The sequence below is a fragment of the Chaetodon trifascialis genome, chromosome 2 (genome assembly GCF_039877785.1).
Source record: "Chaetodon trifascialis isolate fChaTrf1 chromosome 2, fChaTrf1.hap1, whole genome shotgun sequence".
In the NCBI taxonomy this organism is placed as follows: Eukaryota; Metazoa; Chordata; class Actinopteri; order Chaetodontiformes; family Chaetodontidae; genus Chaetodon; species Chaetodon trifascialis.
In genome coordinates, this window is record NC_092057.1 from 14590692 (window position 1) to 14606299 (window position 15608).

Here is a 15608-nt window from a genome sequence, read left to right on the forward strand (position 1 = left end):
ACAAATATGCAACAGTTTTGAAACTGACAATAGTAAAATGTGTGGTTAAATACAGTGAACTGTCAGCAGTATGGATAAAAAATACATGAACTGTCTATGGTAAAATGCATAAATAAAGCTAGTAAATATTTCATGTATTATTGTGTATAATAATAATAATAATTTTATATATTATACGTTATTGTGGAAAAAATGTTTTGAACGGTCAGTATTCCATTTATCAGAAATATACCACATATTTTCAACTGTCTGTGGTAAAATGTAAGAACAAGAAGAGTGAGTTGTAGGGATAGATAGTGATACATTGCACGAACAATGAATGATATCATTTGTGGACAAACACATTGATAAATCCCGTGTTTGAACCGTCTTCGGTGAAGTGAATGCACGTGGGCGGGGCCTCGGTCTCTGTCTCGGGGTGTAGGGCGTGAGCGAGCGGCTGGTGGGCGCGCCCGCTGCGACGTTGCGGAGGCTTCAAGATGGCGGAAGCCCTGACAACTCAGGAGCAGCTGGTAAGGCTCGCTTTACGGATTTTTTTCCTCATCTCCCCAACATGTTCAGCGTATACACATGTCGCCGTTAGTTTCTTCTCTATTCGGCGATTTTTTTCATATATTTGGTTACGGTGATTGTTCCCGAGAACGATGTAGCCCAGTACACAGCCCTGGCCCGTTCGCACCCTCCTGAGTCTACTGACTCTGGTGTGACTGACAGCAGTTAGCATGAGTGTTAGCATGATGGCGTTTGTTAGTAGTAGTAGCAGGGATCACTTAACCGGCTGTGTACCTCGAATTCTCACCCCTTTCATAACCCAGCTTTACACGGACCACATAGCTATGTTCATATTGCCAGTGTTAACTAGCAATATGTCGTTACCTGAGGTTTTCCCCTTACATGTGACTTCTGCTCTCTATAACGCTATCGTTAGCCTTCCAGCTGCCACATGTAACCTAGCCGCTGGCTAATGCTAACAGCCATTGTTGACTTGCAGGGAATTTCCTCGACAGCTATCTTGCTAGACGTTAAAAACCACACTGGACCAAGAGTGAAGGTTAAAAAGGACCTAACAGTGGTTGCTCTATGTGATAATTGCCATTATGTACCATGACACGGTCGAGACAGACCGGGATCATGACTTATCGTACAACGCGAGTGCTCGCTCTGAGCCAAGTGGGTAGCGGTGCCTATCCGATTTACGGTCGAGAATTCAGCGAACTGATTATCCGGTTCCTAGCATTGTTGTTGCCATCACTTTCTAGTAAAAGGGGGTGGGCCTGACACTGATCGCAAATATCAAATGTCCGTTTTAGATGTTTTATCTTAATCACGCATTCTCAAGGTTAACTATCGGTAAATTACAGGACATACTTGTACGGCTTCACTGATTTTCTGAGGAGTTTCTTTATGGCTAACATCACATCACTGTAACGTCAGTCGCTTTACCGCCCTGATCAAACTAAAAATCAACGTCTTGTAGCATTACCTTGGATTATCTACTCTAGGCTTGGCCTCTGGTGTTGATGCTCATTTACTGGTGGTGTATCCAAAGTGTATTTTAAAGGTGCCCTCTCTGACTTACTTAAAACTTAGTGCCCGACATCTCAAAACATTACACCAGTTTACTGTTGCCCAATTAGCTACAAACATGTTTTGGCAAAGTCAACATTTAGGAAAAGCGTTGTGGTGTAATAACAACATTTGTATGTGAGAATACGTTCAAATGACCTATCTGATTTCTAATTATAAGTATAAAATATACACATGCTAACTTGAGGGGTGTCAGTGTTGAATTGGTGTCTGGTTTTGTTCCTTGCTTCTCTGGTGTGGATTGAAATGACAGAACCAGGTGTTAGTTGCGTTTCTCTTAAGTGTGTGTATTGCTTGAGACTTCGGTGTGTGTCCAGTCCCATCATTGTAATGAGTACAGTCTTGGCACAGAGGTTAGACTATGTCACTCTCAGAGTCACAAATTCAGGTGTTGTGTGGATAAATGATGAGATATCGAAATATCTTTGTGAGTGTGTGTGTGTGTGTGTGTGTGTGTGTGTGTGTGTGTGTGTGTGTGTGTAGGCTAATTATTGTATTGAGATGATTCTATATGTGTATGTTGGGTTCCCCAAAGAGTTTTTAATGTGGTGGTGTGCCACTTTACCTTCAATTAGGACCACCTTTTACTTGCTTTTTGTTTATTTTGCATAACATATTCATAAGGGTTTGGATGGCTTAGTTTTTCATTTGACATCTGCCTTCTTCTTCTCTGTCCTGTGACAGATTAGATTCAAGTTTTGTATATAGCCAATTAGTCAATCTGCAGTACCCATTCAGAAACTCCATGTGCTGGTTACGTTTTGAAGATGCATCAGCTCACTTGGGTGAAAACAAGCCGACTCTTGTCTCATGGCATATGAGTTTTAGAGCTGCACCAACACCTCAACTTTCTTCTTCCATCTCCTCTCTGTGTTTGTCCAGGCTGTGGAGGAGTTCCTGGGTGAGGTGCGTAGCAGGGAGCAGCCTCACAGTGCTGGGCTCGTGTCCCAACCTACAGCTGTAAAGTTTCTTATGGCCCGCAAGTTCGACGTCTCCAGAGCCATCGAACTCTTCCAAGCATACAAGGTACAGTGATGCTTTGATTGGTGGCAAAACTGAGATGACCATTTCCTTCTCCTGTTTAACAGGATGCCTACGGGTTATCTTGGGCTAAAGGAGCTGGAGAAGATACTTAATTGCAAATTTTCTGACTTGACATTTTCTGAGTATTGCAGTTGTGATTTTATTTGCAAATATTTTCTTCATTCTTCATTATGGTTGTAATTACAAATTCCTGTTAGGTGTTGTCTGTCTTTAAAGTTTTGATATCTTATGGCGCATTTCCATTACACAGTTCCAGCTCTACTCGACTCGGTTCTACTCTACTCGGTTTGGTTGAGTTTCCATTACAATTGAGTACTTCATAGTACCTCCCCAATGTAGGCGGGGTCGTCATACCACGGCTGCGCGAAACTGCCATGACGCCAATTTGTACGCGACGCAAACAGAGCCGACCTCGTCGACGGACCACAGTGATATTTTACGAGCAGCCATTTCCCTCGAGTGAGAAAAAAAGAATAAAGTCAGCGGTTGCTGTTGCCCGGCGTTACAATGGAGGGGGCGGGATTGTTTTTCCGGTGTTGGACGTCGCAGACCAGTGACGACACTCTCCGGCCAATCAGTGGCCAACAGGTTGTTGATGTCACAGATATAGTATCGCCTCTACTTGCTTGGAACCTCGCCAGAGCAGGTACTAAAAATAGTATCGGGTACCAGGTACTATCCCTAATGGAAACACAAAACAACCGGGTAGAGTAGGGTCGAGTCGAGCCGCCCTAGTGAAATGTGGCATTAGTTATGTCACCTAATGTGACATTGACAGCTCTTCACTATAGTCAAGTCAAGCTTGCAAGTCAGAGCCATGTCCTGTTATAACAGGCCATAGCTTGTTATCCATATCTGAATAATGAAACTCTGATTCAAACTGAATAACTGCATGTTATGCTGATTGGAGACAGTGAGGTCTGGCATTGCTTTATGTATATGGTGGGTCAAAATCACATGACCGGTAAATGCACAGTCCACAACAAATGCAGGTGTTGTCTTCAGCCGACGTTCAAATCACAGGATTGGCACCGGCTTCAGTTTGTTTGACAGGTCTTTTGACGTGAAGACGAACACCAGACTGCAACTAAATTCAAGTTCATCAGGTTTTTGAGATGCTGTTTGTTTACATGTTGTTTAACTGTCAGCTGATGACTCCCCCCTCCTCTTCTGTCTCTGCCATCATATATCAAAATTAGAACACAAGAATCAAAGAGGGCATCATCAATATCAACCCTGACGAAGAGCCCCTACGCTCTGAGCTGCTAAGTGGCAAATTTACAGTCCTGGTGAGTGTTGAAGCAATTTCACACCTGAACTGCAGCTTATCATTTTCACAATTACAACCCAGGACGCACAGAAGATGGTGCACATGCTGGTCATGAAAGAAAAGTTGCGTCTGTGTGTGCGTGCATGTCAGTCTGCACACGTGTGCTTGCATTTGTTGCTTTCTAAATGGAGAGAAAGTGTTTGATTTTGACTCACAAATCACATAACTCTAATGACCTGTTAACGTTTCCACCAGCCTGGCCGTGATGCAAAGGGCGCTGCTCTGGCACTTTTCACTGCACGTCTCCATCGGCCAGACGTCACCACCCACAAAGCTGTGCTGCAGGCCATCATCTATCAGCTGGACAAAGCCATAGAGAGGTGACGCCCTAACCCTTTAGACATACAGTGCTGACAACAGTATTGTCTTATTTCCAAGTTTCTGTCAGGTATAGTTTATAAAATGATAATCTGTTCTTATAACATGCTGTTTTTGACCCTCCTCTTCTGCTTTTAATTTGAAAATCTTGTTCATCTCACCACAGTGTACAAACTCAAAGAGACGGACTCATATTTATCTACGACATGACCAACTCCAGCTATGGCAATTTTGACTATGAGCTCTGTGTAAAGATCCTCAATTTGCTCAAGGTGAATATGAGGAGCATCCTCTGTTGCTCTCTGATCTGCCTGTCTTCAGGTTTTTGGTGTCAAACTCGTCTCTCTGAAATTAAAAGCTCATTTCTTCGTTTTGTCTGTCTGGCTTTTGCATTTCCTAGGGGGCATTTCCAGCTCGTCTAAAATGTGTCTTCATTGTGTCTTCACCTCTTTGGTTTCGAGCGCCTTTCGCTGTTCTTCGCCTATTTGTGCGCGAGAAGCTGAGAGAAAGGGTACGTGTGTATGTTTTCATTTGGACTTCTGTCACAGTGCGTAAGCTGCTTCGTTGTCATTCATCGTTTGAAATGTGTTTTCTTTCTTCTCCATCCACCAGGTGTGCACGGTGAAAGCTCACGAGCTGGCCAGTCACATCCCAGTCTCCTCCCTCCCTGAACACCTGGGTGGGACATCCCAGTATAGCCACGTGGCTTGGATCCAGTCCTGTGTTAACATACACACAAACACTGTTCAGGGTGACACACAAGAACATGACATGCACGACTGTGTGGGAAGCCTGCTGCGCTCCTACAGCTTAGAGTGCAGCAACACAAGCGCAGGCGCTACACTGTCCCACACCCATATAAACACACAGTTAGGTTCTGAGCTAGCCGTGACTAACTCTAACTGCTACGATGATAGCAATGCTAACCCACACAACCACTGTGGTGTGGTGGAGGGCAGGACTCGGGGCCCAGGACAGTACCAGCAGAGCCCCCACTCTGCTGCAAACAGGCTGCAGGGGAACCACCAACACTGGAACGGCTCAGCGGTGAGCGGGGCCAACATGGCTGTTAGTGGCTCCAGCCCCAATGCTAACATAAACGGCCGCAGCCGCCAAGCCCCTCCCCAGTCCGACACGCCCCCCGAAACGCCATTTTCCCAGAAAGGTAATGAGGATGCAGTGGACGGCAGGGCAACAGACTCCACCCACAGGTCCCAGACAAAGGGTGTAAATGAGGAGGACGAGGAGGAGGAAGGGGTTCCTCCGCTGCCCCAGAAATCTTTGCCCCGCCCCCCCCACCAGCCTTCCTCCCAGTCCCCTCCCCTGTCTTCGTCATGGAATCCTGATGATGAGGACCGCTGCATGGAGGTGTCTGTTCACATGCCAGAGCAGGGAGGCATGACGGTGCATGAGCTTGTGGACTACGTGAAGAGGAAGAAGAAGAAGGGGATCTATCAGGAGTACGAGGAGATCCGCAAGGAGCCGCCAGCAGGCACCTTTGACTACTCCAAGTAAGATATGAAAAAATCTCTTCCATCCATCGGCTCTTTTTTTTTCTGTGTGCGTCTGTCTCCCTGCTGGTCACGTCAGCCAACTGTTGTCGCGTTACCTCACGTTGTTTTCAATTCTGCCCTTACAGAAAACTCTCCAATCAGATAAAGAACAGGTACAGTGACGTCCTCTGCCTGGATCAGTCACGAGTGCGACTCTGCCAGCTCTGCGACGATGTGGATGAGGTAATAATCAATTCATTAAAACTTCAGTCCTCTCTGGATTAATGCCTTTCACAAATGTTCTTTCAAAGTTATGACTTTGAAGCTGAAAGATGATTTTATGGATGTTTGCTGTTAAATTTTGACTTTGCTGCCAACATCAGTGCAATTCAGATGAGGCCAATGGTCCACCTCCTCATAAGAAGTTTGTGCCAGTTACTTCTTAGAAAATACAATGTTTTTATATTGCATGCATTTAGTTGAGAAGTTAGTGGATGATCAGTAAGTCATTGGCTGTAGACACAGATATGGAAAATGGATGTTTGGTTCAGATTTCAAAACTAACATTTGTGTGTCAATGTTTGGGTCTATCCTTTGTAATGTCTTCACTTGTCTTAATCTACTGTATCTGTTATGTGTGATTGTACATGACAGTTATCATATACGATGGGTTTATGCGGTTAAAAGGAGAGGCCTGTTTTTTTCAACCTGGATCTTATTTTTGTAAAATGAGCACAATGTTTTTGTAACGGACACTAATAATTGCCAAAACTATGAACATAAGACCGGTTTGCAAAAAGTCTCTCAGACAAAATAATGGCTTTAGAATAAATGTTGGTATTGGCAACTGAATGAATATCATTAAATGAAGGCTGACTGAGCCTGCTGTGGATTCATAATGGATTGTTAATGTTTTTTTCTGACTCCAGTTTACATTTTCGACCCTTTACTGCAGGTAAGTGGCCAAAAAAAAATCAAGTCTACAGAGAAGTCAGAAAGTGCTGCCCTGCTCTATTCATAGTAATGTCCAGTGTCGTCCTACAGGAGGCAGTACATCCCTAACACCAAACAGTGACCCTCACCTCTCTTCTGCTGTGTGTTTGCAGACATCAGATTATATTAATGCCAGTTTTATGGATGGGTACAAGAGGGGCAACGCCTACATCGCAACTCAGGGTGAGTGGCTGTTGACACAAACTATGGTCCTTCTCCTCAGTGTCTTTGTATAGTCATCCGTGCAATATACAGTGTGGTGTTCCCACGACCTCACACACTTTGTGGCCCTCAGGTCCTTTGCCAAAAACATTTGGTGACTTCTGGCGCATGGTGTGGGAACAGATGGTACTTATCATTGTCATGACCACCAGGTGAGGCTGTTTTACCTCAGATTTTTGAGATCAGGTATGTTCGAGATGTACAAAGGGTGTTTGTATACAGAAGTGGTCGCCCAATTAAAATCATATCCTTTGTGGGCGGATGACAGTATTAAAAATAAGTGTGATTCTGTGCGTCTCAGGGTGGTGGAGCGTGGGCGTGTCAAGTGTGGGCAGTACTGGCCTCTTGAAGAGGGCAGGACTGAGCAGCACGGATACTTCTTGGTCAGGAATACACACATCCAGGTGTTTCAGGACTTCAAACTCTCCCATCTCGAACTTTACAACACACAGGTAAGTCACACCGACTGCATGTCTATGGTAGTTTTAGAGCTATTTCAAATTCTAATAATTCTAATTCTGTTGGATTCATTTTGTCATAAGAATCTCTGATGGTAGTACTTGGCATGTACGTTGGCTCTCATGCACATACACACCAGATCAAAAGAAAGAGTCTAATATGTCTTCACCTATCAAACTTTGTGACCTCGGCTTAGTCGGGAGAGAGACGGGAGGTGTGCCACTACCTCTACGTCAGCTGGCCAGACTTCGGGGTGCCCAAAAGTGCTTCAGCTATGTTGGACTTCCGTGAACATGTGCTTCAGAGGCGGGAGGCTGCAGTCCAGAGCCTGGGCTCCAGTTGGACAGGTCCTCCAGGGGGCCCCCCTGTGGTTGTGCACTGTAGTGCCGGTATTGGCCGCACAGGTAAACACATGTATTATTATGAGGCTCAGATGTACTTTTACAATACATTTAGTGGCCTCTATATGAGATAAACCTTTGTTGATAATGTTTCCTTGCCTAACTTCTCCGTCTGTGCTTTCCTCCTCACTGCCTGACCAGGCACGTTCTGTACACTGGACATCTGCCTGTCCCGGCTGGAGGACATCGGCACAATAGATGTCCGCCAGACGGTGCGGCGGATGCGCACACAAAGGGCTTTCAGCATCCAGACCTGGGACCAGTACTACTTCTGCTACACAGCAGTCATCGAGTATGCCCAGCGCAACGGGAAACTGAGCCCAGTGCAGTGGTCTGACTCAGACCTCGAGACCGACAGCGAGTGAGAGACACGTGGAGGGATGTGGAAAAAGAAACATGGGATAGCCATCCTAAACCGAAGTCATAGGAACGATATGAGTGAAGAATGGCGTAATCAGAGTGGAGGAGGTAGATGACTCTTCTGCCATAAGAGAGAAGAGACAAAGGATGGAGCTCTTGTTTTAGCTCTTGGTGTAATGATGCAGACTCCCGCAGTTGGCTCTTTCCTCACATGAATGGATAGACAGAGGGAGGTGAAGAGCTGGAGGAAAAAAAAAATACAGGGAGTGGAGACTGTGCATTGCGTCACCGATGGAGCAAGCTGTCCTGCCAATTTCCGAGCCCCTTTTTATTTAGCAAACTGCAAGGGGACTTGGCCTGCCCTGAGTCTGTCTTGTTGACAAGAGAGTTGTACAAGTTGTAGCATTTTTATACTGACTTGCACATGAAGAATGACAAACTTGAACTTTTCCCCTCGAAGCCCTCCAAACCCAACTCTTTGTTCCTTTTTTGTATTTCTTGTTCTGTTTAAACCCTGAACAAGTCTGTGAACGCAGATCAAATGTGAAGGGTACGAACAGGTGAAACTTGAAAACTTTTTTTTTGTTTCTTTTTTTCTTTTTGTTTTGTTTTTTTTTGAGAGGAAATGGTTCTGTGTGAGTAAATGGTCGTAAGTGACAGTAGATCAGCGTGTGAGCCATTTAGTCCATTTCCGTTTTTTTTTTCTTTTATCTTCCATGTCCTTTTTTTCTATGGTGCATTTTCTACGTGTGTTTATATTTGTGCATATGTAGACTAACTTTTCAAAGCCAAAGTCTTCACCCTGAATGCTTGGATGTACTCCTACCTGAGATATTATAGACTGAAGCCCATGTATATTCTTGTAACATACATTTATACATTACTGTGCATAATAACAACCTCTGAAGAAGAGCAAAAAAAAAAGCCTTGTTTAATATAATTGACTGAACCTGAAGAAGAAATATCTATGTAGCGAGCCAGGCTATGACAAAATATAGTTAAGGGTTGTGTTATTAAAACTGATATCGTATTGCAAATCTGTGTGATTTGTCAGGTCTAACATCATCTTTACTGTTGGAGCGTTCCGATTGGACGATCTTAAGTAATTTGGCCTTAACTTAATTCACTGCCTCGTCGTTCTCAGACCTAAACCATACCTGAAACTGTAAACTTTTCTTTCCCCTTCTGTTCTTTCCCTTTTTTAAAAAAAATCTTACTCCCTTGATACCACAGCTGTTCTATTTGGTTCTCGAGGAATATTCTGCCTCAGATAATTGTGCCTTCAAGTTTTCCTTAGCTTAACGTCTCGTTAGTGTAGTAATAACACCCGAACTAGTGCACTTGAATAGTACACATCGACTATGTGTCACACAGGACGCCCACATTTTGCCTATAGTCCTGTACATAGTACACTACTTAAGAATAACATGAAAGTAGTGAGTGACCTGGGACTAAGCTTTGGTTTGAGACATGGCTATTCTTTTAACATTTGACCTCAGGGGGTAATTCTGGTGTTTTTTGCCTAGTGTCAATGATCCATTTCTGGGTTTGCCTCTGGTAAATTATCATTTAAGAAAAATACTATATCAACTTTATTTTGTATTTTTTACTGTATTGTATCCTACTATATTTATGTCTTTGTAAAACTTCTACAATATTGAAATCAGTGAATGTTGGTACGATGCTACACAGAAAACAAACCAGTTATTGCATTTGATAAGCTGAACAAATCAGATGGGGAGTGAAATATATTTTTTGTTGTTGGCAATGAATTTTTGGTGGAAAATGTCACTTGCCATTGTATTTTCAGAACTGACTTGTATAAATGGTGATTGTTCAATCCTTGGACAAAAGAGGGGGGTTGGGGGAAGCTAACGATTATGTTTTTTGAGAACTTATTGTTAAACTCTTCAGTAACAATTACATTAACGTCTTACTGTCTGGTACCCAATGCCAAGGACAAAGCAAAGACAAAACAAAAAAACAAACAAAAAAGAGCTATGAAGAGGTGAGAAAAAAAAGCAAAAAAGGCAAATGACTGCCATTTCTGTTCACAAAACCCCAGTTTGGTGTCTGTGAGTAAAAAAAATCTATATATTTAGAATGGGTTAAGATTGATTAGCATGAAAGCGAGCCTTGAATGTTTTCGGGGTAATGGTGTCCGAGCAATTTAGTCAAGACAGACGTGGATATTGTTGGTGAATGTGGACCCTGCATCCCTCAATGCCAAAGGCCGAGGCTCACCCTAAAGATTTTTTCCTATCACACATCCTCGACAGCCTCCTAGCATGGACCTGCCAGCGCAGCCTTGCATCCACGGACACCGAGAGACTCATCACTAAAGATTATGTATAGCTACAAAATGGGAGAGTGTGTATGTAAGAGTCTTGGTCCCCATGCTACTCTTAAATTGTTTTATGAGAAACGAGAATGCGACGTGCATTTGTCATTGGTGTTCATTTAATGTTTCTTTCTGTGCTTTAAGTTCTCGTGATTGAATTATGGCCTTTTACATGCTGTCAGCCCGGCTGTCCCATTAAAGCAATGGTATTACTATCTTGAATGAGTACGAAGCTGAAGTGATCTCTTCTTACATGTGCAGCAGGAACACCATGTTTTCAGTTAAGCGAGAGACATGAAATTCTTTTCACATACAGTAGACGGGAGGTGGTGAATGATAACTTTTAGGGCCTCATCGACAGTTTGAGCATTCTTTTTTTACATTTAGTCCAAATAAAATCTTCACTTTCCATTCAGAATTACTGTTTTTTCAGCTTGTCGTGGAGTTCTGCAGACCCAAATCATCAACGCAGCCAGCTTTGTGGCAATAGATCATGGTCTGTGCTTGGCACCAGTGGAGGAATACGACAAAGTACATTTACTCAAGTAGAGCACTTAAATATGTGTTTGATTTAACTTGTATTTAATGTATATTGTCATTTCGTGCCACTTCATAATTCTAATGTCCTACATTATTCGCCAGCTATCAGTCACTACTTACTTAACAAATTAAGATTTTACATGCGAAACATCTGAGGAGATTATAAAACATTAGACGCTGAGGAGAAATGAGGACAGACAGCACAGCAGCAGCAAGTTATTCAGACCATCTGTGGAAAAGTGAGAAATACACTCAAATGTGTTCTATTGTCATTTCTTCTCATGCATGCTGTAATTTCAGTCTCTTCTGGCTGCAGCATCTCTCCGTCTCCTTTCACAGGCGGGAGTGACCGAGTGACTGTGGGTCTGTGTCTCTGTCACTCTGAAAGTGCCAAATGTTTTTAGGTTAGTATAAAGCAAAATCATGAATGTAAGGGTACCTCAATACTGAAATCTAGTCATATAATTTTACATTTTTGGTGGTCATTATTCAGGGTTGCCAACACGCTCTTATGCTGCCTGAACGAAACGCCTTTCATGCATGCAGGCTAAAGTTTTGCCTCACTTTTCTTTTAAATTTCACAGCTATACCTGATTGAAATGTTCATAAAAAATACAACTTTGAGTGTGATTACGACCGGTTGGATTAGATTATTAGATTATTTGGCTCATCAATAATGTGATGCTAGAACCGCCTCTGGAGGGGAGTGCTATAAATCTGAATCATCAAATCATCATCATGCAATGTCATTGGTTAATAGCTTACTTTAGCTGCCAAGTTAATCAATGAGAAAAGTATGATGAATCCAGACAAACTAGTTCAGCTAAGAGCTCTTGGCTTAGTTTAATATAATGTGGTTTGTTTGTTTTCTGGACAAAATCATCTTGCGGGATCCACTTTATTTGTATTTACTTTTTGTACAGCCACTGTCGACTGTTTATAGATGAAGCCAACGCCAACCAGATTCTCCTGAGAGTCCCATTTTTTCAATGGCCAACAAAATTACTCCATAAAGTCACCAGAATGTCAATGCCAGGTTCAGCTGCCTGTTGAATGCTGGTTCTGGCTGCCTTGTTGGTGCCAGCCTTTTAAAGCAGTGGTCCAACATTCTGCACAGCTGCCAAATATGAAGAAGGGCAACAGAGCCTTGAACAGTAAATAATCAGAATTTCAATTAATCGAACATGGAAACAAAAGATGCACAAAAAAGAAAGCAAGTGTAAGATGTAAACAGAGGCTGGCTATTCAGGATTATGTAGATGTAACAGTTATTAGTCTATTAGGGTTTACAACAAAATAACTTTCTCATTTCTCATTTATCCCCATGAGCAGTGCACACACATACACAGAGCTAGGAATCTGCAAATGCTACAGTACAATAAAGATCAGCATTTCTTCCTCACCTTTTGAGAGGGATCCGGTAAATCCTGGTGTACTTGGCCGTAGATTTGAACATAGCCAAGCCGAAGTGGATGAGTTTGACCTCTGATGGTTGTCTCACATGATCCACCAGCGTGATGTTTGCTGCCATTTTCACATCAGTGTGGATCACACCAATGTTTTGAAGGATCAAATGCATCAAATCAAGTAATAAAAATGAAAAATAAATGTATTTATTTACTTGAGAACATGCCCTCAAGGCTGGAGTTGCAGGATGTTGATGATGAATTCTCCATTGTGGATACAGTTTCAGAAAGCTGGAATTGTTGTTTACAGTTTCATTACGAAGCTCACTTCTTTGGATTTCTTGATACTTTTGTTCACTCAGAACTTGTGTCACAAACAGTTCTAAAGTTTCGTTTGGAAAAGTTAATTATAAGGAACAACAACATTCCTTGGAATAAGAACAAAATGCAATGAAGCATTTATGACACATATTCAAAAAGTTTGCGCTTGAATTGTGAAGAAGCACAGAGTGGGTGGGTAGGGGCTGCTGTAGGTCAGTGCAATATGCAGAAAGCACTGGTATGGTCCTTCCGCAGCAGTGGTGAATTTAGTCATGTCATTTTCCAACCTGATCGTCCATGGAGGAGTCTCTTCATATTTAATTAATCTTCATGACACCTTTGGTTCCTGAGGCCATTGACCTGAAGTGTGAAGATGTGTGTTCCTTTGAGGACAAGCGGCCTTTGAAGCATTCTGTACCCTGAGATTCATCACGTTCCAAAGACGTGTATCTACATTTCGATGTGCTTGTTAATTAAATTATGACATCATATTGCTGCCACCATGAAAAAATGCTCCCATACATAGCAACCATTCAGAGATCCGTTCCTAATACACTTACAGTTAAAGTGATGGGAGACAAAAACCACAGTCCTCATATTGTGTGAAAATATGTTTCAAGTTCATCTGAAGTTAATGTGAGGCATCAGCCGCATGGGTGGGACAAACCATCAATATGGGAACATATCATATCACCTCCTTTTATGATACATTAGTGATACACTGGCAGCAAATATCAATATTGTATATATTCATACTTGCTTTTCCCTGCCAATTTTAACTTTTTAGAGGTATCTTTTCCTCCTTCAGTTGAACTGACTTGACCATCTCTGCATGTTGAAGCCTCACACTAACTTTGAATCCTGCCAGTAACAGCTGGCACAGTAGTGCATTCCTACCTTTACTCCTCAGGACCACACATGTGAATTTGGAATATTAATGACATCAACATCTGTAACAATACAACAAACATCAGCTGAGTACCAGAAGTTATACACCCTTTATTAAGAATAAATATACAAGGACGTCGCCAAATGTGACCAGTCCAGTTTAAAGTTACACTGAGGATCAAAAGTCTTAACCTATGAGTAGTGAAATTCTTATAGTATGTGTTTGTATGTGTATTGTTGTGAGATTTCCAATCCAATTTGGTATCAGGGTAAGGATGAAACAGGATCTCACCCTCTAACAGCAGTATTCATGCTATGGTGGTGTTTATGACCATGTTCACAAAATAGTAGAAAGCAGCTGATGAGCTGGTCAGTTAATCTGTTGTAGACTGAATGATTGAATATTAAACCACGCCTTAGACTCCCGTATTCCTAGGTGCCCTCCAAACAGAGCTAGGTGTCATGTTCACAGTGCTGAATTGTGACCTGCAGCGATGTGGCAGCATCACCTGTGGATGCGGTTCTTTTGAAATGAGCTGGGGTATGTTTTGTGGGCACGGGAGCAGGAGGTGCAGCAGACGTGTCTGTAGTAAGGGTAAATGCAGAGTCGGGCCTGAACCACCACCATACAGTTATGATACTGGTCGCTGCATGATGGATCTGTGAGGGAAAAGGGGAACAAGAGAGAAATGGAGGAAAATGGGAGAAGCAAATTTTATTCTTCCAGTATTATTTATTAAACTCTTCTGCTTGGAGCCAGTAGTGGGCTGGTCCCATTGAGTCTCCAAGTCAGTTTCTAAGCCCTCAGTGCTTTAACACATCCCATTTCCACAGAGAAGCATTTAAGCTCACCTGATTCACTCATTTCCCCATTGACTCAGTATTTACACCCCCCACCCCCCAACCCCCTTTTTCTTTTCTCTCCCCCGTGTCTCTTGTTTGAATACAGGAACCACTGTGGGTTTAACCAAAAACCCAAGAACATCCGAAGAGATGGCTCCCCCACTCAGAGTCTCATCTGTGAAATATGTGCCTTTTGAATTTTAATTAATAAGCAGATTTGAATTGGGGGCAGCACGGTGGCGCAGCAGGTAGTGTTGCCTCACAGCAAGAAGGTTGTTGGTTCGATCCCGGTTCGATTCTGTGTAAAGTTTGCATGTTCTTCCCGTGCATGTGTGGGTTCTCTCCAGGTACTCCGGCCTCCTCCCACAGACCAAAAACATGCTCATTAGGTTAATTGGTGACTCTAAAATTGCCCCTAGGTGTGAGTGTGAATGTGAATGGTTGTTTGTCTTGTGTGTTGCCCTGCGATCGGCTGGTGACCGGTCCAGGGTGCACCCAACCTCCCGCCCGTTGAGGGCTGGGATCCAGCCCCCCCCCCGCAACCCTGAAAGGGATAGACGTATAGAAAATGGATGGATGGATTTGAATTGGGAATTTGAATCCTAAATCCTAATCCTAAATATACATACAGAATTTTACCCATGAATCTGTAGAGTTTTCACTCCCGCTCAGTGTCAGCTCTCAGCGTTGTGTGTTTAGGCTGGATGCTAATGTGGACATATTCTGTATTAAACACTGCATGCCATCAGCCGCCATCACCATCCTGCATGCTCACCACACACAGTGCAGACTTAATAGCAGTGCATCCGTTAACCAAACAATGCAGAACACGCTGGCCGGTGAAAGCCTAATTAAGAGTTGAATGAAGACAGTCCAATCACATAACAGGTCCAACAAGCTTTCTCATTAATTACACCAGAGGAGCCAAACACCGAACATTGGAGGCATTTGTAAACCAAATGTTCTTGCTTGTGTTATTTTTACACATTGATAAGTCACTTATTGATCTTTTTGAGATTGGCTCTTGCAATCATTTGCTTAATTTGTGCACAGAGTTTCCTT

The 15608-nt window shown here is 42.9% G+C and overlaps 2 protein-coding genes across 3 annotated transcripts in view; one reads left to right on the forward strand and one right to left on the reverse strand.

The window, feature by feature from the left end:
- Positions 1–454: 454 nt before the first annotated feature.
- On the forward strand, positions 455–10770 carry ptpn9b (protein tyrosine phosphatase non-receptor type 9b). 2 transcript variants are annotated; one of them, XM_070983971.1, is made up of 13 exons: positions 455–512; positions 2470–2613; positions 3831–3920; positions 4157–4281; positions 4446–4551; positions 4680–4790; positions 4892–5790; positions 5919–6015; positions 6879–6948; positions 7061–7139; positions 7289–7439; positions 7643–7850; positions 7989–10770. In XM_070983971.1, exons 1-13 carry the CDS (start codon positions 480–482, stop codon positions 8210–8212), a joined length of 2337 nt encoding a protein of 778 aa, XP_070840072.1. In that variant the 5' UTR covers positions 455–479; the 3' UTR covers positions 8213–10770. The 2 variants fall into 2 exon arrangements, with proteins under 2 accessions (XP_070840072.1, XP_070840081.1); XM_070983980.1 differs by lacking the exon at positions 4680–4790.
- A 3438-nt stretch (positions 10771–14208) lies between these two features.
- The window catches only part of adamtsl7 (ADAMTS-like 7), a 7863-nt gene continuing 6463 nt past the window's right edge, over positions 14209–15608 (reverse strand). The window contains exon 11 of the mRNA XM_070970855.1: positions 14209–14363. Within this exon, the coding sequence (XP_070826956.1) occupies positions 14209–14363 (155 nt within the window). The remainder of the gene's footprint in view (positions 14364–15608) is intronic.

What these genes read in the sequence shown, in the direction of transcription:
- ptpn9b (XM_070983971.1), top strand. Translation starts at nt 480, where the DNA reads ATGGCGGAAGCCCTGACAACTCAGGAGCAGCTG. An exon ending in TCTGCGACGATGTGGATGAG is followed by an intron (nt 6,016 to 6,878) that starts GTAATAATCAAT and finishes GTGTGTTTGCAG; the next exon opens with ACATCAGATTATATTAATGC. An exon ending in TCGAACTTTACAACACACAG is followed by an intron (nt 7,440 to 7,642) that starts GTAAGTCACACC and finishes ACCTCGGCTTAG; the next exon opens with TCGGGAGAGAGACGGGAGGT.